This window comes from Amia ocellicauda, chromosome 9 (genome assembly GCF_036373705.1).
Source record: "Amia ocellicauda isolate fAmiCal2 chromosome 9, fAmiCal2.hap1, whole genome shotgun sequence".
Taxonomy (NCBI): Eukaryota; Metazoa; Chordata; class Actinopteri; order Amiiformes; family Amiidae; genus Amia; species Amia ocellicauda.
In genome coordinates this window covers 14,978,434-15,003,887 of record NC_089858.1, presented here as the reverse complement: position 1 = coordinate 15,003,887, position 25,454 = coordinate 14,978,434, and the positions used below count along the sequence as shown (strand labels likewise).

Here is a 25,454-nt window from a genome sequence, read left to right as displayed (position 1 = left end):
CGTTTCGGACATGGGGGATTGTCAGCTGTGCTTCTGGCCCTCTGCTGGGGTCACACCCCTCGTTTGGTGCTGTTGTCCCACAGTAGGACCGCACTGCAGCGAGGTGAGAGAGGCCTGGCGCCACTTAAATAGAAACAGTTTCGAAACAGATGTGCATTAACTGGAGCCCCCCCCGCCCCACCCCTCCTCAGACCTCTCTCACACTTTCTCATTTGCATTGCAGGCAGCAGGCAGACGAGATTCACAGCTGCGTAATGCCATTGATCCGATACAGCCCATAGCAACCAATTCGTTATCCGCGGTCATTTTCAGAGCTTAAATTGGCATGTATTCTGTTGTCTTTCCCGTCTTGGTTTACACTCCACCATGCTGCCCATAGATGTCCACACAGGTCAGCTCTGAAGGGACACACTTCTGTATTTGTACAATACATCTAATTGTTATTGTTTTATTTGTTGATTTATCAATCTATGGATTAATGTATTTTATATGTATATGTATATGTATGTATTTATTATAAAGGTGATGAAAGACTAGTTAGGCAAAGAGAGAACGTGGGGGACACTGGGGAAATATATATATTCTAAAAGACAGATTGTGTAACAAGAATTTATTTTTTATTTCCGTTTTCCTGATTTTTGAGGAGCAATAAGGTGGTTTAATTTAACCAGATCATGTGTGCTTGGTTTGAGGGCCTTCACACAACACACCCCGTTTCCACCGGCCGTGTCCAGGTGCACCTCCGTGTGGCCGGGCTGTAACTGTGCCCCTACACAGTGCCCGGCAGCGTTTGCACTCATTGTCGTGAGGTACAGCTGCCCTAGCAAGACACTGTTTGCGCTTTTCCCGCAGAAGACCCGCACGGAGCCGCTTTTTCTGGCCCCAAAAACCTGCTGGTCTGGAACCAAAGAACCCGTGACGTCAGGGCCGGGGCGGGTGAAGACGTCACCACAGAACGTGATTTGCCGGAGCGCAGCCGCCATGTTTAAAATACCAGCAGAGACGCGCCAGTGAAAGAGGTTTGCTTAAAAATGAGCGAAATCAGCAGCAAACAGCCCTCTGTCAGAGACACTACAGTGACAATATGTCTCACACGTCAATAACTAGTTAGTTGTTGGCCAATGGCAGCGATGAGAGACGACTGAGCGCAGCTTCCGTGTCAGGAAAGACGTGTTACAGCGAGATTATAATGATGGAGAGAGAATGCGGACACAGATTGGACAGAAATTGAATATTGTTTGTCAATGAACTGGTCATTACCTGGGCAGTTTCTTCCGCCACTGGCACAAATGCGGTGTGACGCCGAATCCAGCGCCCGAGTCACGTGTCCCGGGTTGGTTTGCGCATGATTTAATTATTATAGCCTATAGTCGTTGTTCTTTAAGTATTCAACTAAAAATACGCCACAAAATGAATGAAAATGTATCCACTCATACAAAGTATATTCATAATGAACTGTGTGCGCGGTGACGAATGCATGCATTTTATTCAATACAGTATAAGTGTCTCTGGGATTTAGTGTTTTAAACTCTTAACATTAAAGTGCAGCAAACTTTGGGCTGAAACGTGTTAACGATATCTAACACAGTCTTATAGTATAAGTTATACCAGATATTCAAAAGTAGAAACATTGAAACAATATATAAAACAAATGACATCACTTAACATTTCATCTGGTTTATTTTGTTCACCAGCGCATCGTAAATAACCGTGTTACTACCCTGTATCATGATCCGATAACACTGACAATACAGCTTAATGTAAGTATCCCAGATATTGTCCCTTATTTTTTGTCTGTGGGAGGATGAACTGCGCTGCATTATTAAATACAGTGCGCTGGGTTTAAACTACACATCTATATCATGAAATACACAGTATGACAGTCACAGACTCATACATGTGTATATGAATACGGCTACAGCACTCTGGGATCCATAACTTACTCCAACAGCTTTTCCACAAATGCAGTGTTAGCATGTGTTGAACCCTTCTTGGAAATAACTGGAAAAGTCGTCCCATCAGGCCGGCTCCCTCAGCGACACTTCACTTTACTGACACAAGTGTAGCTTTTTATGTAAAAATGACGTGGACTGTTGTGGCCGGTCGTCCAATCAAAAAGCTTCAGAAGATGCAAGGGTCGTCGGCTGCCCTTCCCAAGGGAGGAGGCCAGCCTGGCAGCAGATGTGTGGTCCTGGTACAGCATACCAACCAGACTAATGAGGAAACATATTCAGCTTTGAGAGGATGCACGGGAAATTCACAAACGGATAAACCCATGGGCGATGCATTGGTTTCTCTTATCACAGAAAAACAGAAGCGGTGAGAGCAATTAAGAAAGGGTGTATCTCCAATAACTGCCTCGTCGGCCTTTTACTAATCAATCAAATTTGCTATTTCAACATTAATATACAACATTATATAGTTATAACAAAACACTTTATAATACAGGATCTTCAGCATGTTTTCTCTGTATACCTCCTCAATAACATCGCGGGTGGCATCAGCTTTTGGGAATGGGACTCCTTTAAAAACACCTTCGACACCGTATGAGTGGATCAGTTGTATTAATCGCTAAGTTTTGTAAGGTTTGTATTTCTGCAGTCGGTAAAGCGTTTATACATGGATTACCATTAACATATAGTTATATAGCGATAATGAGGGATTACAAATAAAATATACGATTCTTCACGCGATTGATCACAAAAATTACCCTCTGTTTTTTAATAGTTGTAAGATAGAAAAGAAAAGCTAAAAAACGTGCCATTTAAATCGTTTTCAGAGAATTTACAAGACATCGGGACATTTAATTTAAATCCACGAGAGTATTTCATATTTGCATGTATTTATAATAAATAAATAAATAAATAAATAAAATTAATGTATTTCGTCAGGGCACATTGTATTGCAGTCCGATGCGGTCCTTTCTCCGGCAGGATTTTCGAGATCTTTTCAAACACTCTTAAATGTCTTTCTGCTCAAGCAATTAATCCTGTGCGGCACTTTTCCACCCTGCATTAATAACTGCTCCAGGTGAATGGCTTTCCCAAGGCAAACACACATATTCCTTCCTTGGAAAAGTTTCCAGTACATCTGTCTAATGACAGCGGCTGCCATTACTGTAGTTACAATTTCCAAATGCAGTGGCGCTTCGTCAGTGACGTCACAGTACGTGCCCCGGACCGGTCTGGGACTCAGCCGATACCATGTGCGAAACTGCGCTCCTGAAACTAGTCCGGGACAGGCGGAGGAGCAGCTGAGCCCTAGTGGAAACGCCCTGGCCCGGCACGGCCACACTGAGGTGCAGCTAAACGTAGGGGAAATGGGGAGGGCTTCAGTGGACTTCACACGAAGGACCTGCCCCCAGCAGTTCATGGAAACGGTCCCACAAGGCTGCGTTAAAGTTTCCACTCGGCAGCTTGTGGTACAGTTATAAAACTTTGCCGTCTCCTTTCAGAACAATACAAGCTTTTTTCTTTACCCTATAAAATAGGAAGGATCTCTTGCAAATCTATTAAGCTTTTTCTCACAGCTGTCTGATCCAACCATCTAACCATTTCTTGTTGCTGTTGTTAAACCTGCACTGCTCTGTATCAGGTATAAAGCTCCAACACAGGAGGATAGAGATGATCAACATTTCAATTACACAAGTGAACAAATAATTGAATTATTCAGTCAAGATTAATATGACCTTTTAAAAACAGTTCGAGACACTTATGAAGCCTCGCAGACTGAATCACAACAACAAGTAACATGTTTGTCCCGTGCGGTTCGTTTTCATACAAAGACCACTAACTCTGTCTCACCTTAAAGACAACTGTGTGAGCCCTGCGGGTGTGATGGTAATGAAAATGCTAACTTGACAGTGATGTGAGCTGAAAAGCAAAGCAGACTCAAAGCATAAGGTCTTCTGTGATTTATAAAACGCCATGCCCCTCTAAAACGGCTGTTCTTCTTGCAGAGAGTTTTCATGTCTCATTAAGCTCATCTAGGAAGATCAAGAACTGGCCAAATGCAAACAACGCCCCGCGGGTTGAGAGGAATCAGCATTTCAGCTCTGTGCTGGACATCAGCGGTTACTCTGACAAAACGCACTAATGACACTGCACCCTGGCCTGGGGGGTGGGGGGTATCTACAGATAGGAGAGACAGAGAAGCGCGGCAGCTCGAAAGTCAGGTGCATAGAAGAGCTGGTACAATATCACAGTCTTCACCTCCAAAGACAGCACCCACCACTGCCTCCTGTCCAGTTAGGCATGGGGCAGATTTCTTTGTTTATTTTAGTATTTTAGTGGCCATGTTTGGTGTATGAAGTGTGAAGGAGGAGCATGAGGGTGGAGAGACCCCTGAGTGTTAGTCTCCTGACCGTCTTTAAGGTGTCCTGGGATGCCCATTATTATCAGAGTTGCATAGTGCTTCCCTGCCTGCAGCCCGGCTGTCATGCCATCCTGTTAACATTGAGGTGTTACCATCACACTCAGATCTTTTGATTGTGTTACATATCTATTCATTTGAATTATTGTCTCAAGCTTTCGAGATTTTTATTAAATATTTTGGCTAAACTAAATTGTTTGCAGGCTATAAATATGTATGCATTTATTGTAATATAATGCAAATCAAAACTATGAAGGTCAGTAGTGTTTGTGACCTGTTCAAGTTGTGCCATTAAAGGAAGAAAATTAAACAACAAACGAAAAAACAACTCTGCAGCTCGGTTAGCCAGGTGCTCTGCTTTGAATATAATTTGATCATCGCCAGTATGGCAGCGTATGCCACACAAAACCAGTTCAGGTTGTGTACAAGGACTTAAGAGCTTAAGAGAATAAATAAATATTTAATCTAATAACAAGATCTTAAGGACCCTGCTATGAGAAAGGGAGGCTTGCAATTGACCCAAGCCAATGAACAGTTGAATTGCACAGGAACACAACGTTTTCACTGTTTCTTGGAAAACTTTAATTCATTGCATTTGGAGTGGTGGGGGAGACTAGATAAACGAACTGCATGAGAAAGAAAAAATATAATTGTACAGTTAATAATAATAATAATAATAATAATAATAATAATAATAATAATAATAATAATAATCGTGTTATAGTAGTAATAACCTATACGGAACAAACATACAGTGTTACCTGGTAGAAATGTATGATGCTTATATTTTTAATAATCTAATATTGCTCCCTTTTTTGTATATTTAAGATATGTTTTATATATTTTTCAGTCTGTAATCCATATATGTATTATATATGCCGAAATTACATTGTAAAATTTAACTTCACCATATATTTTCATATGTATTATAGGGATATCATTGAAACACAATACAATGAACACTTGCATGCAGACTATATGATTGGATCCCCCTTTTTATACAGAACTGCTCACTGCTCTTGTGCGATTTTAATCGTGAGGAAGGCTATGCAGCGATGCCATTGTTGGAGACTATGGGAGGTTTGGGGTGTTGTGTACTGTGCACTGACACTGTGTACCTACTTTCCAATTTACGCTTTTCAGTAAAATCCCTAAGCAGAGGTGCACAATAAGCGGCGGTGTGAAATGAACACGCTGTCCAGGCAAGCGGCGGCAGTGTTAAGCTAGAGAGAGAGGGAGGGTGGGGAGAGGGGGGGTAAGAAATGTGCAATTATAAAATATCACGTGGAGAGAGGCAGCCCGGTTTAAAAGCTCCCAATTGACATCGCCTCCAGCTCCTCGGCGGGCGAGTCTTAAAGTTTCTCCAGACGGAGCTGAAACTCCTCAGACTCCTGCAGCTGACAGCAGCAGCGGCGCGGCTCTTGTCAAGTATGGTCCTCTCTCCCTCTCCCTCTCTCCCTCTCTCTCTCTCTCTCCCTCTCCCTCTCCCTCTCTCTATCTCTCTCTCTCTCCCTCTCCCTCTCTCCCCCTCTCTCTCTCTCTCTCTCTCTCCCTCTCCCTCTCTCTCTCTCTCTCTCTCTCTCTCTATGCCATTACTGCTGCGCTTTACCTTCGCATGGTCAAGTATGGTCCGGTCTCTCTCTCATGCAATTAGCATCGCTTTACAACCCACTAACTAACTAATTCATTCACATTTCTTACTTCGTTAATTGTCATTTTGTTGGCAAAGTCAATGTTCTTGCTTTATCTTTGTCTCTCTCTCTCTCTCTCTCTCTCTCTCTCTCTCTCTCTCTCTCTCTCTCTCTCTCCTTCATCTGCCAAGTGACAGAATCTGATGCGTCCTACTGCTGTGCTTGTGGAAGTGATTGTCAGGGATGTAAATGTTTGCTATAAGTACGGTGCCTTAGAGTAAAGGTTTTGTAGACATATTACCTGTTGTCATGGAGGCAAAGTTGTTTTAGACTTTAGCAATAACTTTGTTGTATTGTGTCCAGTTCTGGATTATTGTTTTTAATCGGGATTACCCAGTGCTGTGACATCAATGAGTAGCTCATATGTGTGTGTATTCGTGTGTGTGAGACAAAATAGCACTTTTGAGTGATTTATTAATACCACTAGTAATATAACTTTCAGAGCGACAATCTTGTGCAGATAGTTTTGTGGACCACACTTTGATGGGATTTGGTATGTATATGTAGAATACTGTGTAATAATGATGAGTCTGGGATAAAAACGGAGTGCATGGCATTTAACTTGTGCACACCTAAGAGTTATCATTCTTACTTTGTGTCCCATGTCCCCTCTCCAGCTGATGAGCACGGCAGGCAGCACTCCAGTTCTCCAAGAGAAGAAACCTATCCCGTGTGGACTGTGTTCCTTCCTCAGTGCCATCATCTCCATCTCCACCACCACCATCATCCTCAGCACCATCACCACCATCATCGATCCCAGCGCCATCACCATCCCTGCCAGCCCTTCGCACCCTCTCCGTATCCGAGGCTGTGAGCGCAGGCGCAGGCGCCAGGGCTGCGGGTCCTGGAGAGGATGAACGTGCAGGTCCTGGCCGACCACACGCTTACCTCCGTGGCCCCTTTCAAGCGCTACATCAACGTGGAGAAAAAGGACGTGGAGTTGATCCTGGTGAAGGATCAGAATGGGGTCCAGTACACCAGCTCCGCAATCATCGCCTCCCCCCGCATGCCATACCTGCCCAACCACACCGAGGACGACGGCAGGGAGACCTGGGGGAAGAAGATCGACTTTCTCCTGTCCGTCATCGGCTTCGCGGTGGACCTGGCCAACGTGTGGAGGTTCCCCTACCTGTGTTATAAGAACGGGGGAGGTGAGCGTGTGTTTGATTGTTACAATTCATCTTCATGGTTACACTGTCCGTGAAAGTTATTGTCCTAATGCAGTTGCACTTTTATAGTGATTGAAAAGAAACGAATAATGTTTGCAAAATATTTACAGTAGTTAAGTAGCCTAGATCAACTTTGTTTTTAGCTGTTCTGTTTGTTTTTCCAACTGGGTAGTAGGCTACTGTACTGCCAAGACATTAAGTCCGAAATAGTGCTGAGGTGTGCAATGCCACTATTTTCCAGGAGCTTATTTGGGGGCAAGAATGGGGAAATACCTAAGTGCATAAAAAGTGTTTAAGTGGGTTAGTTCAACATGTTGCCTGGACGCCTGATCCGGGCATGATGGTCACTGGCTGCTGTGCCTTAACATGTGACTGGGCTGAGTTTAAGTGCTACACGCAGGCGTAGATCAATAGAAAGTCAATGGGATTTTGTGCTTGCGTATTGTTTGAAATCAAGCCATTTGTGTCTGTACTTCAGCTGAAAGAAGGATGTAAATCAGAGAGAACGTGAAAAACTTATAGAAAATGTGTAGAAGTGAATAAAATAAAATCGAATAAAAACAAGGTGCGTATAACTGTTGCATTGGTACTGGTAGTGCCTTGGGAAAATGTGTAATAAGCTCTAATCCTATAAATGTATTTGCACACCTCCTTTTTCATGGAAATCTATTAAGGGTTTTCCCTCCAAGTTTTGCTGCACTTATACTGCTTAAACTATCATATTTGTATTTAATCAATCAATCAATCATCAACCAATTTTTATTTAGTAAAGCATCCTTCACAGCTTGAAAATAAACACATAGACAAATAAACAATTAAACTGTTTGTCATGGAAAATAGAAAAAAACAAAAACTCCTTTAGGGTAGTAGATTATTTAGTAGTCATTATAGTCATTATTTGGAGAAAATATATCTCTGTGGGCTTAAGGCCCAGGCCTGAGGGCTGCCTCCCCTCCAGGCAGTGTAATTCTATCAGACAGGCAGCAAGAAGATCAGAAAGTTCTTAGATGGTCCTGTTAGCTGTGGTCTTCCCTCTAGTGGGGGCCCCTCTCCGGCCGAACTGGGGGGTACTGTGTCATCAACTCTTGGGTGGGGATGACGCGACAGCCCTCATAGGTGGGGGGTGATAATTAACGGTGATGGTCCCTGACATTAGATGGAGGAACATTAAAACATACCCCCCCACAAACACACACACAAAAGATCCCACTTGTGGTAAAAACATATTTGGAGGGCAAATCTAAAAACACCTTACTGGGTGGCAGCCCACTAAATCCAGCTTAATAGTATTGAAAACAATAAAATTAGAGCAAGAAAAATATTTAATCTTTTAAGCGTTTGAATAGCTGAGCTAATTTCTACAAAAATAGAACATTATGTCTTATAAAAAGAACAGAAAGGAGCTAGGTGAGTTATTTTTGTAAGCTAGCAGCCTGTGAAGTGCGAGAAAAACCTAGCAAATGAGTGACGGTTTGTGTAGAGGCAGTATTTTGGAAACTGAGAGCACCTTGCTCTAGTATCTGTCAGCAGATCTGTCAGCCTCTACCGAGAGCTCTTTTCTGGTGAAGGAATGGCCACACAAAGGTGAGTACTGTTTGGGTCAGTTTTTTTAATCTACATAAGATCAAATGCATTCTCACTAAGAAGCTTTTGTAGTATTTCTCTTGTGTGGTGTTTTGTGTACTGAACACTGAACCAAAAGAGTCCCTGTGTGTGTTACAGGTGCTTTTCTGATTCCTTATGTCCTGTTTCTGGTGATCGCTGGGATGCCTCTGTTCTACATGGAGCTGGCTCTGGGTCAGTACAACCGAGAGGGGGCTGCTACAGTTTGGAAAATCTGCCCGGTGTTTAAAGGTGAGCACTCACAGAGGGACGTGGACAGCACCTGGCCGGAGGCCTTTAGGAGGGCTGTGCTGAAGACTGCACGCCAACAGCATGAGCACCTACCATTTAATAAATATCTAACTATCAATACATTAACTGGCATGGATTGTAATACATTTTCATTATACTGTTAAAGAGCTGGTGCGTATGGAGAACCAAATGTTCCCAGGATTCTATATAGCGTGTACAATATATAGTGTATCCCCTGCTATGTAAATTCTTCTTTTAGGGAATTATGCCATGTGACTTGGTTTCATGAGTGCATTTCTGTTTGTGTGAATGATAGTGTTACCTCTCAAACCTACTGAATCATCTCAGTATTTGTAAATGTAACACGAACTCTTGTCTGTGATTGTGTTTTGGCAGGATCATTTCTTTAGTCATAAACTTGCTCTTTAGTGACAAGGAGTAATACATGTGAGATAAACATTAGCACTTAAACACGTAAAAGGCTTATTTCTGGATTTTATTTTTCATCTGCAATATGTATGTTTTGACGGGATTGAGATAAAAACTACAGTTTTTTTTTTCTGAATAGCAACATTTGGTGGTCTGTAAAATGTTTTATGCAATCACTGTAGGTGGAACAGCGTCACAATTAAAACAGAACAAGAGTGTGAAATGAAATGCCCAGTAAAAAAAGAGACTCTTGCACAATCGCTGCAAAGCTGATCAGCTCTGTCCTTTATCATGTTTAATTCAAAACGACCCGTCATGTGAAGCACTAGGTTCCTCTGAGAGGTGTGAGTGCAGAAAGCACAGAATAGTATAGGTGTCTTTGTCTGAAACCTATTAACTGCATGCTGATGTGACCCCACTGCAAGTGACACTGTTCTGATAAAGCACAGAGCAGTGAAAAGGAACAGGAGTCTCTGCCCAGTCATGCATCAAAACGTGCTTTTTCATATTTCTATGCTGACGTTTTTGCAGTCATTTTATTCTGTCTTGGTTGCTGTTGTGTTGTGTCTTTCACAGGCGTGGGTTACACTGTGATCATCATAGCCCTGTATGTCGGCTTCTACTACAACGTCATCATAGCTTGGTCACTGTACTACCTCTACTCCTCCTTTACTCATGAGCTGCCCTGGATGAAGTGCGGACACCCCTGGAACAATGAAAACTGCACCAACCCCAACATCTTCAACGCCTCCTCCCTGAGCAACGGCACCAAATACTCCAAGATCAAGCTCACACCCGCGGCACAGTTCTATGAGTGAGTATGGCACCCAGCCCTGCTTTGGTTCCCCTCCTGTCACAGCACAGAAACGCTAGGGCCTGACAGTGAGCAGAAAACTGGTGTTCAGCCGTGTTTCCTTGCCATTTCGCCTTGACTAACTGAAAACACTTTAATTTATTGAATTATAATGATTTGTGTGTAGATATTCGTTTGTGTGTTATTTATTGAATACCATCTGATACTCTTTCAAGAGCCACATCTAAAAGTCTAGCTCAGGCGCTTCAGTCTGTGCAGCTGAACAGCAGGTTTGAAGTCACACACGTATCTTTGCTGTTGTTGTGTTTTTTATTGAACTCAGACTGTCTTGAGGACATGGAAATTCAAAGCACTGACCGCTGCACAGTTAGTGTGTCAGTGGCACAGCAGTCTCAGTGGGAGTGTTGTGTTAAAACCTGAAATCTCTGCACAACTCATAGTGCACCTGTGCAAGCATGCAATAGAAGCCTGGCTGATCTCCCCAGGCCATTAGGCAACAGTGTTAGGGTCTTTGTGTAGTTGTCTAATTTGTTTTCCATTTCAGTAATCTCTGGTTAAGCAGGGGAAAGGGGGCAGGAGTGTCACAGAAATGCAGTCCAATCTTCACAATCTTCAGTTTCTTCATTAACTGGGGCCAGGTGATGAGGTTTTGGGGTTTTCCGTCAAGTACAGAGACAGGTTTTTTGATCCGTTAGAAAGTCTGATCTCCTGTTTGCTGTGAAAACAAGGGAAGGAAACTGTTGGCAGCAACTGTGAAGCTGCTATTTATTTAGACAGTCACAGGCACAGGAAGGTGCGAGGTCCGCCTTAAAACCTGAAGGTCCAGCAGTGTTAATGATCCACTAGGTTGGCTATTGCATATGTTGTTTAACATGAGGGAGTCATGTGATTTTGGGTTTACATCCATTTCTCTATATCCGGATACTTAATTTAATTTCAGTCCAGCTTTAAGAGCACCCCAACAATAATGTTTCCCCATCTTGTCTGACAAAATTGAACATCTGGGTTCTGCTGCAGAGGGGTACGCATAGTTACTGACAGTCATCCCGTTTGTCAAACAGTGTGAGGTATAAGTGGGTCACTGTCATAAGAACTTTTTTATAGGAGTGTCCCTGTATTCTGAAAATATCCCTCCTCTAACTATGCATGGCTTGGTAAGCATATCAAAAAAGCTTGATAGCCGCGTTTGAAGTAGATAGATTTACAATTTTCCGAGCCGGTCGCACTTCAAAGACAGCCCATTGTTGCCCTGCCTGTGTGAAGATTGGTCATGCACCCCAGAGAACGTGTGGAGAGGGACTCAGGCAACGCAGGGTCTTTTGACTCTGCTAAAGCGAGAACCAAATCCCACAAACAAACCTGTAAAAATGTACGTCAGAGGCAGTTTCTTGCACGGTCTGAAAGCCTTTTTTAATTTCTCTGCCTTTCTGTGATGTTTTTTTTTCTTTTTATGATTTCATTTTTGTACAGTTATTTGAATAATGCTGCTGTGGCAGTTTTGAGAACATCTTCTGAATCTGAGCTAATTTTGTAACTAATTTTAACTTGGTGCCACAGTGCTCAATCCTGTGCAATTACGCTGAGCCCCTTTGTTCCCAGATGACCTTGGTTAAAGACAGTGTAAGAAAGAGCAGGGAGAACTACCCCCTCCACCACACACACACTGGCAAGCACCCCTCCGGACACAAGGAGACAGGGAAGCTTTTTGTGTTTCCTGTGACTTCCAAAATACATGCATTGTTCAAACAAAGAGTTTTCATTGATGTCTTCGTAACTGAATGGCAGTGGTCTGCAGCCCAGGGAGACTGGGCGCACTCTGTGGTTGGTTGGATTCTATTTTCCTCAATGAGCCCACCTGTCTGCCGTTATCAGCTTAACTCATAATAAAACACTAAGGCGCCGCTGCAGACAGGGCTGCTCAGACAGGGCTTTTAATTAGAGCGTGGTTAGTCTCATTTGAAGGACTCCTGGTTTAGAAGCAGGCCACGTATTGCCAGGCAATGCCTCAGTTGGTACCTGTAATCCCCCAGCACCTCCGGGGTTGCAGGCAAAGCAGAGACACAGTTCCAGATAACCTGTGATGAGTTTTGGAGATACCTGTCGCTGAGCTGAGGACCAGCCAGGCAAGTCCCGTGATATGGGAGGAATGTGATTTATTTTTTTATTTTAACGAGCTCCACTCTTTGTGAAGGAGACCTTTTCTGGAGTCAAGCTTTTTTTTTTTGCAATAGCTCTTGCGAACCTGAGCCTTAAATATTTGAGAGGGATGTGTTATATTCAGAATGTGAACTTTCTTTTGCTTAGACTGGGATTTATGACTGTGTACACGCCTGAGTTTTCAGTTTGATAGTGCAGTGTGCTGAGGGATTGCCAGGACTCCTGAGCAAATGGCTGCTCAGGCTTCCAGATGAGACTCAGGGAGGTTTTCCCTCCAGAGGGGTTTGCAAATACCAAAGGGGTTTGCTGCCCACCTGCAACACGCTGATATTTAATACTGAGCAGAAATCTGCCTGCAGATGTTTAACATGCAAACTTCACCTACACTGTCTCTTCTGCTTCGACATTAAAACCTTATAAAAAGTGCTTTCTTGTTAAACACAATTTAATACAAAAGATCCATGTATCAAAAAGCTGCAGAATCTAGAATCACTGTCGTTGTAGGTGCGGCAAACAGGGAACTATTGATTTTCCTTGAAGTTAAATTAACCTCCCCCCCATACATTTTGTAAACATGCCACCACTACTCTACAATCCATGAATTAAACCTAAAATACAAACATGCTTTCTTGAGACTCATGAATGCATTTTCAAATCCATTACAGTGGTTCAAAAAGCACAGATATTTCCCACAGGAAACCCAGTAACTAGCCCTGGACCTGTGGAGCTGCAGAAGGCGTCTAATCCAGCTGTTTCCCCACTTGCACTTTCTATACAAAGCATTTCTGTCCTGTCTGAGCCGTGACCCCAGGTTCTCTGTAGCGTGTGCTGGTCTACACACAATAGGACTTTGATCTGTAATTTCCTTGGCTATCTTCATACTGTGAAAGGATGTGGTAAGCATTCATTTCCTCCCAGGATGTCTATGGAAGGGGGCTCATTATTTCTTTCATTGATCCCCAGTTGTTATTTTTTTAAACTCTGGAGCGGCCCTGTAATCACACCATAGTAAACAAGACAATTACATATTCATGAGGGCCACAGTGTTATTACGGGGCTTTGTAAGGGCACATGTGCCTTGCTGGGGGGGGCAGCAGACAGCGATAAGCAGGTGCCACTCACACTGAGATGCCCATTGATTGACCAGAATAATGGACAAAAATAACAGTCTTTGATCTGGTGACTATCAGTGTATTCAATCGAATTACATCACCAAACTGCGATTTACATGCTTGACTGCTGTAAGGATTTTAAGTAAATACACCAGTGCGTGCCTTACAAGGAAGATTTGCCATACAAACATACTGCCCTTGTGTTTTTGTATGTATGTTTGTTTGTTTGTAATATTGAGTAAGAAATAAGAGCCAGTTGCTTATTATATGTTGTTATTTATTTCCTTTAAGCTAAGATATTGGTGTTATTCACCTAGTATATTTTTTAACAAACCAAAAGCGTTCACAATCATTGGATACCTAGAATGTGTGTAATTGTATTGCATGCTGAACCTGTGCCAAGTCTGAAAGTCTCCTGGTTTAGAAAACAAAGATATATCTCATTACTGAATTTGTGATTAATGGCATTTTGTAATTTAGAGGATGTGGGTTCTTTTATATGCTTTACTAACTAACAACACCTTGGCTTGCCTTAGGCAATGCATTACAGTTGGGCAATACATCCTGCGTGGGGGTGAGCTTAGTAGGGAGGCTAGGTAAGCAAAACCTCGGAGTTGTACCCAAGCACTTGATCTCTAGACTTCAAAAATGATCATTTCAGATCCCTTAGTTAGAGTTTTACAGCACTCATATATATTTATATACAGTGCCTTACAAAAGTATTGAGACCCTCTCCCTGTTTTCACATTTGGTTACTTTAAAGCTTGCATTCATGACAGTTTGAAGTAGGAATTAATATGTGTTATATATACTCCATACTTTCTAAGCAGAAACAAAAAGAAAGAATTGCATAGATAATTAATATGAAATTAAAATGGAAAAGCAAGTCAGTGATAAACTCATTGAAAAGCACAGGTCAGGAGAAGGATACAAAAAATAATATCCCTGTTAGCATAGTCTACTCAATCATCAAGAAATGGAAGGTGCATTGTATGGCATTGTGGTAAGAAGGCAGCTTTTACAAAAATATAGTAAAAATAAGCCATCTCAAAGCCTGGAGTTTGCAACAAAGCACCTGAGTGATCATGTACAAATGACAAGACCAAATTGGAAAGTTTTGGTCTAAATCCCAAGCCTTAGTGTTTGCCGTAGACCAAACATAGCACATATCCCAGTCAGCACCATCCCTACAGTCAAGCCTGGTGGTGGCAGCATCATGCTATGGGGATACTTCTCCCCATAGGGTCTGGAAAGTTTGCTAGGGTTGAAGGAAAGATTGAGGCAGCAAAGTATAGGCAAATACTAGAGGAAAACCTGTTTCAGTCTGCTAAAGAAAAAATCACCTCTCAGCAGGACAGTTATCCAATGCACAAGGCCAAAGCTACGCTGGTGTGGCTTAAGAATAAGAGAATAAGAAAGTGAATGTCCTGATGTGAATCTTATTGAAAATCTGTGGAAAGACTTGAAAACTGCTGTCCTGAAGCGATATCCTAGCATCTTGAAAGAGCTTGAGCAAATCTGCCAAGAAGAACGGGCATAAATTGCACCAAGCCAGTATGCAAAGTTGATAGAAATGTACCCAAAAAGACTTGCAGATGTAATTTCTGCCAAAGGGAGAGGGGTCTGAATACTCATGCAATCAACATATTTATTTTCTTTCTCTTTAGTTTTTGCTGATATTTACTGTAACTTATTTTACTCTAAAAAAAATGTGTATGCATCATTTAGTAATTTCACAAAATGGGACACCATAGGAACGGGTCTGAATACTTTTATAAGGCACTGTGTATATATATAAAAATGTCATTATACAGGACAGTAGAGTTGGGTCTGGATTAAGCATGCACATTCCCCGTTGTGTGTCTCAGTTTTTCCGATCTGGGGGGTGGGTGAGATTAGAGCTGCTGGGGCTCAGAGGAGCGGATGTACGTCAGGGAGGAACATGAGGAGCTTGAAAACACTCCCAGACGCCAAGGACTCCAGCACCATTACATTACTGATGAGTGCGAGCTGAGTTTAGTTAAGTTATAGTGCAGCCCCTCCTGCCTGGAGCACTATAGCAGTGGTACTGAGGGGCACTGGCATGTGAAGACACTGCAGTGGGCACTGTAGCCAGTGGGTGAAACAGAATGAGCAGGACAACCCCTCCCCATCTATCTGTGTAGGGTTTGCAACTGATTTTATTCAATTGCTGTGTGTTAACACTTTGGTAGGACCTTTGGTGCACCTTCTTTGTGTCTCTGTCAAGAGTCCCAGCTTGCCCTGACAGAGTTATTCCAGAGTCAGTATAGCAGCCACTGGACGGTGAATATGGGCCAGATCTAACACTGTCCACACTGAGCAGCACCGTCATGGCGCAAGAGAGAACTCCTCAGCTATGTGTAGCTCTTAGTCACGTACGAAATGCATTAAGTCTAATAAAAAGCAGAGAAAGGACGGGTTTGTTCTTCAAGTTCCAATTACCTTGTAAATTCGAGACGTCTGTGTGTTTGGCTCTGTCCACAATCAGGGTGGGACTCTGACACTCGCCGCAGGGGACACTAGGGAGGACAAAGGAGAACAGAAGCAGCCAGACTGGGGTTTTCAATGGAATTTACATCACAGAATCTTTTTGGCATGAACACAGAAACACATTTAACTCTCTGGCAGGGCAAAGGTCTGTGCTTGGGGCTGAGTCTAATGTGATAAACAAGAAGATTAATCAGACCTTTTTCACTCCTGTAGGGGAATCTATCAGTGGTTATTGTGTGTGATTCACAGTTCTTCATCATGCTTTTCATATTAGTTTTTGGAAGAAAATAAAATCTGCCATTGTATTCCGTTTACAGACACAGGACTGTAAATCCTCAGCATTAAATCAGTGCATTTCCTAACCATAAGTCCACAGTCAGTGCAAATGTTTGAGTGGTTTTCATTGAGTGTGTTATTGTTTCTTTGGTGTTCAGTTACTTCCCACAGACCAAAGACGTTCTGCTTAGATTGATTATCTACTCTACATTGCCCTGTAGTGTGTGTGTGTAAGAATTAGTCAGTCAGCCCATGAGAGAGATGGTGTGCACACCAAAACTAGGAGAGTAGGATAGTGTAGAGAACTGCTGGGTTACAGTAGGTCGTAACCACAGAAAAGGGCACACACAACCCTTAGAGACATCCCATGAGCTAGAAATGCCCAACAGGTTCCAACTGCTGGACACCGAGTTGGACAGTGACAGTTCAGAGAGGGATGGGAGGGCAGTTGAGTACCAGAGCACCATGGTGCCCACTCATTCTTAGAGGTGTAGATCACACAGTGTGTTCTAGTGATAAGGAGACCCGCATGGTATCTTGCCTGCCTGGTGCTCAGGTGTGCAGATCTCCCTAAACTAGTAGACGGGCTACTGGCCAAAGCCGGGGGGAATCCACTGGTCATGGTCCACATTGGAACAATGCAGAGGTTCTGCAAGACAAATTTAAAGAGTTAGGAAAAAAACTAAAGAGCAGAACCTCCACAGTAGTTTTCTCTGAAATTGACTTGATCTTTTCAAATGACCAAGACAGAGTCAGAGGGACACTAGTTAGAGAACCAATGGCAAACTGATCACAATATTGTTAGCTTTGAGGCATTCTTTCAAAAAACAAGGACCAAGTCTAAAACAATTGTTTACAATTTTAGAAATCAAACCTTGAAGATATGAGGCGGCACTTAGACTAGAGCACACTGGATACAGATTCATTTGAAAACGGATGGTTATATTTTAAGAATATACTACTTGAGGCTCAGGAGAAATTTATACCAAAACTACGAAAATTGAGAACCAAGAAATATTGGCCAAAATGGTTTAGTAGAAGTATGCAAAAAAATATCAAGAGAAATAAAATGTTGTATAGCGCAACCAGTCTAGTCAAACCCTAAGAGAGATCAGGATAAATGAGGAGGAGGTACTAAAGGGACTAGCAGAATTAAAAACAAACAAATCACCTGGGCCAGATGGTATATTTCCAACAGTACTTAAAGAAATTAGGGAAATTATTTATAGGCCGCTAACTTAAATATTCCAAAAGACACTTAGAACAGGGGATGTGCCAACTGACTGGAAGACAGCAAATGTCATACCAATCCACAAGAAAGGGGACAAAACTGAGCCAGGAAATTACAGACCAATCAGTCTCACCTGCATCACCTGTAAAATGTTGGAAAAAATGATTAGACAGAAAATAGAGGAGCATCTTAATGAAAACCATATTCTTGGAGATAGTCAACAGACAAGACAGATCATGTCTTACTAATTTATTCAATTTTTTTGAAAATGCAACTGCAGCTGTAGATCACATGAAAGCATATGATATGATATACTTATATTTTCAAAAAGCTTTTGATAGGGTTCCACACCAAAGACTGGTCCTCAAATTGGAAGCTGTAGGCATTCAGGGTAATGTAAGTAGATGGATTATGAACTGGTTGATGTACAGGAAACAGAGGGTGTCGATTAGAGGAGTCGCTTCTAACTGGAGTGAGGTTGTTAGTGGAGTTCCACAGGGATCAGTACTAGGGCCTTTGCTCTGGATACTCTGGGATAGTTAGCAAACTTGTCAAATTTGCAGATGATACTAAAATAGGTGCCTCAGCAGATATAATCTCGGCAGCACAGGTTATTCAAAGGGACTTGGATAATATTCAGTTGTGGGCCGACACCTGGCAGATGAAATTCAATGTGGACACGTGCAAGGTATTACATGCAGGTAACAAAAATGTCCACTATAATTACACTATGGGAGGAATAGAACTAGATGAAGTAATGAATGAGAGAGATCTAGGAGTCTACGTGGACTCCTCACTTTCTCCATCCAAACAATGTGGGGAAGCAATAAAAAAGGCAAACAGACTGTTAGGGTATATTGTCAAAAGTGTAGAATTGAGAACAAGGGCAGTGATGTTCAGACTGTACAATGCGCTAGTTAGAGCTCATCTGGATACTGTGTGCAGTTCTGGGCTCCACACTTCAAGAAAGATATCGCTGCTCTAGAGGCAGTTCAGAGGAGAGCAACCAGACTTATTCCAGGTCACAATCTGGAACAAACTCCCCAGTTTGGATAGACTGGATAGGATCCTTGGATCAGTTAGTTATTAATGGACAACAAACGAGCACGATGGGTTGAATGGCCTCCTCTCGTTTGTAAACTTTCTAATTTTTTTATGTTCTTATGTTCTTGTGTGTGTTTGTGTGTGTGTGTGTGTTAGTGCTGCCTTGTGACATACTGGTGTCCCATCCAGGGCTTCCCCAGCCATGTGCCCTGTGTCCACTGGGCTAGGCTCCGGCTCACTGTGACCCTGTACTGGATAAAGCGGTTATTGAAAATAATGGACAGATGGACATCTCCTTGGCTAGACTTTCCACATTGTTTCAGCACGATCTGGCTGTACTGACACATAAATTGTCTTTTTTTGGGGAAAACCTTTTTTTCTCCTTTCTTCATAACATTACAGCTTAAGTGCAACTGATGGAGATTCCAGTTTCTCTGTGATGATCCCTCAGAGCTGGACTGGTTCACGTTTTAGTGGCCAAGGCACTGCTGTCAGTCTAGCACAAACAGTCCCTACTTTAGGAAACTACCTGGATAATGTCAGTGTTTCTAGGAATCTGCAGACACGGAAACAAAATATTAAATGAATGGAGATAAATGCTATTATTTACTCATACCTGTGGCCATTTCTGCTTTTACTTGCCCTCTGTAGAAATCACATTGGAACCATTGAACCTCTCGTTAACTCTTACAATCTTGGTAATTAACTTAAATATGTTGGTGCCAGTGTATTCTGCAGGGTGGCCGTCAGGGGTTCAGCTGGGTCAGGCTGGGTGGACTATTTCTACTGAGCAAAGCTGCTGTTTCTTACGGGATCTGGGTAGATACTTTCAAAGCACGCTATAAATCTCCCTATATGACTTTCATCTTATTTATTTATAGCAGTTTTCTGTTTCATTATCTGTTGTTCCCCACAATTACCCCTGGAGTGAACCACTGGAAACTTTAATAAGCAGATCTTTTCATGGCCTATTACTGGGCCTTTCTCCTCTGAGACTACCATTTAGCATTTCTCGTACAGGGAGCAGCACAGTCTGTGCAGAGATGAAAGGAAGCTGAAGGTTTAAAGACAGAACAATTTCCAGCAGTTCTTATGGGTTGGACCAGACCTTTTAAGGGGTCTACATATCTGCTGTTTATTGTTGTTGGTTTTGTTGTTTGTTTGTTGTTTACTTATTTATTTTTTCCTCACCATGTCCATAAACATGATCTCAATGTTATGAACAAAAAAACCGCTTTAATCTTTCCTTTGTATTATAATGTAGGCTATCAGTTACAAGTAGCCTGTTAAATCAGCAAGTACATGTCTTATTATGTGCCTTAGGTCTTGACCTTTTACTTATTCATGTAGTTATGTGGCTGACACCTTCTCCCAAGGCAGCTATGTGGGCTAAAAAGCAGCTGACAGAAGCAGAAGGCCGAGGTAACCACACTGACAGCAGAGAACAGGCGAGAGAAAACTCAACCTGTCACAGGACACCAGAGCGGAGCCGTCTGTGTGCTGTGTGGCCCTGAGGATGCTAAAACCACAGTCACAGGGATGGCTTTTTCATTCCCCGACATTAGACAGAATGAAAACATACACACACACACACAAACAAACAGGCATATAACACATTACAAATGTCAGCTTAAAAAAGTAATTTTTATGATGGAGATTTAAAAACACTGAAACAGGCAGATTCTCTGGTGTCAGGAGGAACTGCATTTCAGAGCTTTGGAGCATAAAAGGACAGCGAAGCAGGTGCTGTCAGGTGTATAATGTGGCCCTGTGGTGTCCCCCCCCATCCCCACCAGACGCGGTGTGCTGAATCTCCATGAGAGCCAAGGCATCCACGACCTGGGCCTGCCGCACTGGAAGCTCACCCTGTGCCTGGTGGTGGTGGTCTTCATCCTGTATTTCAGTCTGTGGAAGGGTGTCAAGACATCGGGCAAGGTGAGGCAGAGTCTGGTCACACACACGCACACACACACATGCACACGCATACATTCGCTCACACAATCACTCACACACTCCTGCACACACACACATGCTCACACACTCACACGCACACACATACACACACACGCACACACTCGCTCACGCACACACTCACACACACGCACTCCTGCACACACAAACTCATCTGTACATCTGCCTGCATGCACACCTGAACACACACACGTACACCTGCACACTCCTGTATACAGCTATGCTGCTCGCAGGGGAGGGAGCAGTGGTGTACTGAGGGATCCCAGACAGACTCCTGCTTAACCTCTTTTCCCAGACCGGTTTAATATTGTTCACACCAACAGTTCACCCAAACCGGTCACTAATGTCAGCCCGAAGGAATACTCTTCATTAGCAGCACATATTTATTTTCCCACTAAGACTACAGAACCCCTCTAATTGTCCTGCTCTTTCAAAGCACACATAGTTGTACACCTGAAAAGCACAACTGGACTGGGGTGTGTCAGGAGGCTGGTGGGTCTGTGCCTGGTCTTAACACACCTTGTCTCTGTGTAGGTGGTCTATATCACTGCCACCATGCCCTACATTATGCTTTTTGTGCTGCTGATCCGGGGCATTACCCTGCCTGGCGCCATGGACGGCATCAGGGCTTACCTCCACATCGACTTCAAATATCTCAAGGATGCCACGGTGAGAGATCGCCGGTCACCGCAGCCGTTCTCACACCATCAATCAAAAGTCATTCCTTTTTAAGCTGTGCAGTGTAGGCACTTATCTGTTAAGTCTGTCTTGTTTTATTTTTATTTATTTAATTTACTTTTAAACACATTTTCAAGATCAGTGTTTTATTATTTTCAAATCATCCAACCTAGCTTATGAAGAAAAATGTTTTTTCCACTTGTCAATTACAGGGCAGTAAATGGTAAAAAGGTATAACTGTAGTGGAGGAGTTTTATGCACAAGCCTCTTAGCATGGCACTTAAAACAATTAATGCCACGTTACAATTACATATGAAAGTAATCTGTGTCATACATGTCATTGTCTGTGCAATACTATGTCTCTGCTTATGAAATGAATTATCAACAATATATGTTTTTAATTGTCCTGTCGCTGTTTGTTTAGGTATGGATCGATGCAGCCACTCAGATATTTTATTCGCTTGGAGCAGGATTTGGGGTTTTGATTGCCTTCGCCAGCTACAATAAATTTGACAATAACTGCTATAGGTAAGAACGCTTTTCAGATTTCCACTTAGTGATGTGGATCTATAGTGTAGCTCCCAGAGACTGCCTAATGAAATGAAGCACAGCCAGTATTGCTGCCTCTTGTCACCAGACATTGCTTTCCTGCTCCTTCCTGTCCTCTTTCCAGGAATCTGACTCCCAAGAAATCTCAATCATGTTTCTGTCACTTATTGGCCCTTATCAGCGCTAACAGGTTGCTCTAAGATTTTAAGCCGAGGAGCAGGTAATTCTGTTAGGCCTCCTAAGACAAGCCGGGCCCTGCTGTATAATTACTGGAGTGCTGCAGAATGATCCTGTCCAGATAAGACCAACACAAGGGTGAGGGTTTGGATTAGCTGTTATAAAATCTGTTTGTATTATTTTGCATTGCCCTGGTGTAGTCACCTCATGCACCAATAAAGCATTACTTTTTTATTTTAACACGAAACAGTGCCTGGCCAGAAACCTGACCCCCTCTGCCGCCTGTTGACCTCAAGATTGGAACTTAAAATGAAAGCTAATATCCAGAGCTGAACAATCGGACCAGTGAGTCATAAGTGGCTCCTGCTGATTTAAATAAAGTGGGCCCTAAACCAGCATGAATCCCTTCACCCTGTCTCCTCTGCAGATGATGTGTGAGACAGAGAAATATTTGAACAGGCACATCAGGGACAGCTGAAACCTGCTGTCTTTTTTTTTTTTTTCTTCTTCCAGCTGACTGAGTTTAAGAGAATGCCAAGGGTCTGGTGCAGTAATGCAATGTGAAGGGGCCGCTGTGGCCTCAGTGATGGAGAGCAGGGCTGACAGCAGAGAGACGCCCTCCCAGTGCGCAGAGCAACAGGAAGGATTAAACAAAAACAGCATCACAATAGCGTTACTCTGATAGAATACCACTACAACTCAGTAGTCTGGGAAATCTTTACATGAAACACACACACACACACACACACACACACACACACACACACACACACACACATACACACACACACTCACATATACACCGATCAGCCATAACATTATGACCACTGACAGGTGAAGTGAATAACACTGATAATCTCGTTATCATGGCACTTGTCAGTGTGTGGGATATATTAGGCAGCAAGTGAACATTTTGTCCTCAAAGTTGATATGTTAGAAGCAGGAAAAATGGGCAAGCGTAAGGATCTGAGCGACTTTGACAAGGGCCAAATTGTGATGGCTAGACGACTGGGTCAGATCATCTCCAAAACTGCAGTTCTTGTGGGGTGTTCCCGGTATGCAGTGGTCAGTACCTATCAAAAGTGGTCCAAGGCCCATGCTGACCCCTGTCCACTGCAGAAAGCGCCTACAATGGGCACGTGAGCATCAGAACTGTACCACGGAGCAGTGGAAGAAGGTGGCCTGGTCTGATGAATCATGAGTTCAAGGTGTTGACTTGGCCTCCAAATTGCCCAGATCTCAATCCAATCGAGCATCTGTGGGATGTGCTGGACAAACAAGTCCGATCCATGGAGGCCCCACCTCTCAACTTACAGGACTTAAAGGATCTGCTGCTAACGTCTTGGTGCCAGATACCACAGCACACCTTCAGAGGTCTAGTGGAGTCCATGCCTTGACGAATCAGGGCTGTTTTGCGGCAAAAGGGGGACCTACACAATATTAGGCAGGTGGTCATAATGTTATGGCTGATCGGTGTGTATATATATATATATATATATATATATATATATGTGTGTATATATATATATATATATATATGTATATATAGCTCGTAGCTTTGCAAAAACTATTAAATGATCTATCTTTCTCTGGGACTGGTAATAAGAGCTTCTGCACAGGATGTTTGACACCAGTAATGCGAACTGGAAGGCTGCTGTGCATTACGGCTTATTTGGCATTAGCAATCCTTAAGTTGAAAGTTATTGAAATGTAATTCTTGCTGAGATTGATCCAAGCATGCAGCTCATTACAGCATAGGAATAATACTGTGGCTGTTGCTGATTATTAACACTCTGCCTTTGCAATCCTCTCACTGGCCTCGGGGTTCCTCCAGGGGAAGGGCAGCCAGGGTCAGAGGCTTTCTGTTTGCTGTGCAGTAACAGGGGTGGCTGGCTGTCTTGTCAGTAGATTGGGGGCCGGGTGTTTAATATGGAGGAAGTGACAGGCTGTTTCGTCAGGGTGAGGTGATGGACAAGATTGATGAGGAAACTGGGTTAAGGGGTTTTCCTGCCAGGGTGTGTGGGTGGTGGGGGAAGACAGGTGGGGTGACTTAGGATCTGTCCTGTCTCTCTGTGCAGGGATGCCCTCCTCACCAGCACAATCAACTGCATCACCAGCTTCTTCTCAGGGTTCGCCATCTTCTCTGTCCTCGGCTACATGGCCCAAAAGCACAAGGTGAAGATCGAGGACGTCGCCACTGACGGTACAGTACTGCCTGTCTCTGCTCCTGGGGAGGCTGCACTGGGATTATCATTACAAATATCGCAGCTGAGATTGCAGACAGTCACTCCATGTTCCTTTCTCTCTGTTTGAATTCAGGGGCAGGTCTAGTCTTCATCATCTATCCAGAAGCCATTTCAACGCTTCCCGGTTCCACCTACTGGGCAATCATTTTCTTCATCATGCTGTTGACGCTCGGAATTGACAGCTCTGTAAGAACAAGCACAATTTGTCTTGTTTAAAAATAAAAGAGAACAATTATATAAAGTATTGCTTTAATCTCAACAGCCTGAGAACCTCATTGTGTATTGAGTTCCAGTTTTTAGCTATAAATATGAGTGAAACAGCTCTTGCGTTTTTATACATTGTTTGGAAAGCTCCTCCACAAACTGATATAACAACATTTCAGATGCAATCGCCACCTGTAAGGAACATGCCATGTCTTTAAATCCACAGAAAATAAAAAATAAGTCACACTTGAAGTTATATACCTACTTTAAAATAAAGTAAATCGTAAAACTGTTTTTGTCATGGAATTGACTTCCTTTGACCTCAGGGGGCGCTGCTGGGCAGGTCTCTCTTATTGACTGTTGCTTCTCTCACCTTTTCCTCCTCTCTTATTAGATGGGCGGCATGGAAGCTGTCATCACCGGCCTCACTGATGACTTCAAAATCCTCAAGAAGAACAGGAAGCTGTTCACTTTCATCACAGCATTCGGCACCTTTTTGGTAGCCTTGTTATGCATTACAAATGTAAGTTGCTAAAACAATTCATGGTTTGCGTTCTTCTCTGTGCAGTTAGTGTGAAGGCTCTTGCCCAACAGCAGCCATGTAATGTCTGTGATTCCTCTCAGCCAGGCCCTTAAAATGTGTAGTGTTTGTTAGACTGATGCAAGTATTCCCATTGGTGATAATAATAAAAGTGTTGTCAAAGTAGCAGCTGGATTTCAGAACCAAAAACAAATCACACTGTAAGATGGGACACAGACTAAAAACAGTGACCAGGAAGTTATTTCAACATTCACTTCCTGGGTCCCAAGTATAGGCGGCATTATAATGCGCTTCCACTCTGAGATAACGATTAGGGGTTACCTTAAACAGTAAGTATTCGTAGTTAAGAACTTCTCATGAAATGTTGGAAGAGCAAAAGAGATACAGTGTATGCTTTGGCCAGATAAATCTCATGAAGAAATCTATTCA

General features: G+C 42.9%; 1 protein-coding gene across 2 annotated transcripts in view; it reads left to right on the top strand.

Annotated features, from left to right (window-relative positions):
* slc6a2 (solute carrier family 6 member 2) overlaps nucleotides 1–25,454 on the top strand; it is a 32,653-nt gene that overhangs the window by 2,121 nt on the left and 5,078 nt on the right. Inside the window, exons 1-10 of one of the 2 annotated variants that reach the window (XM_066713401.1) lie at nucleotides 5,701–5,799; nucleotides 6,680–7,213; nucleotides 8,954–9,085; nucleotides 10,091–10,328; nucleotides 20,456–20,594; nucleotides 21,165–21,299; nucleotides 21,733–21,836; nucleotides 24,113–24,237; nucleotides 24,354–24,466; nucleotides 24,879–25,007. In XM_066713401.1, coding sequence (XP_066569498.1) covers nucleotides 6,916–7,213; nucleotides 8,954–9,085; nucleotides 10,091–10,328; nucleotides 20,456–20,594; nucleotides 21,165–21,299; nucleotides 21,733–21,836; nucleotides 24,113–24,237; nucleotides 24,354–24,466; nucleotides 24,879–25,007 — 1,413 coding nt within the window. In that variant the 5' untranslated portion in view covers nucleotides 5,701–5,799; nucleotides 6,680–6,915. Of the gene's footprint in view, nucleotides 1–5,700; nucleotides 5,800–6,679; nucleotides 7,214–8,953; nucleotides 9,086–10,090; nucleotides 10,329–20,455; nucleotides 20,595–21,164; nucleotides 21,300–21,732; nucleotides 21,837–24,112; nucleotides 24,238–24,353; nucleotides 24,467–24,878; nucleotides 25,008–25,454 lie in introns of those variants that run through there. The other variant, XM_066713402.1, reaches the window with a different exon arrangement.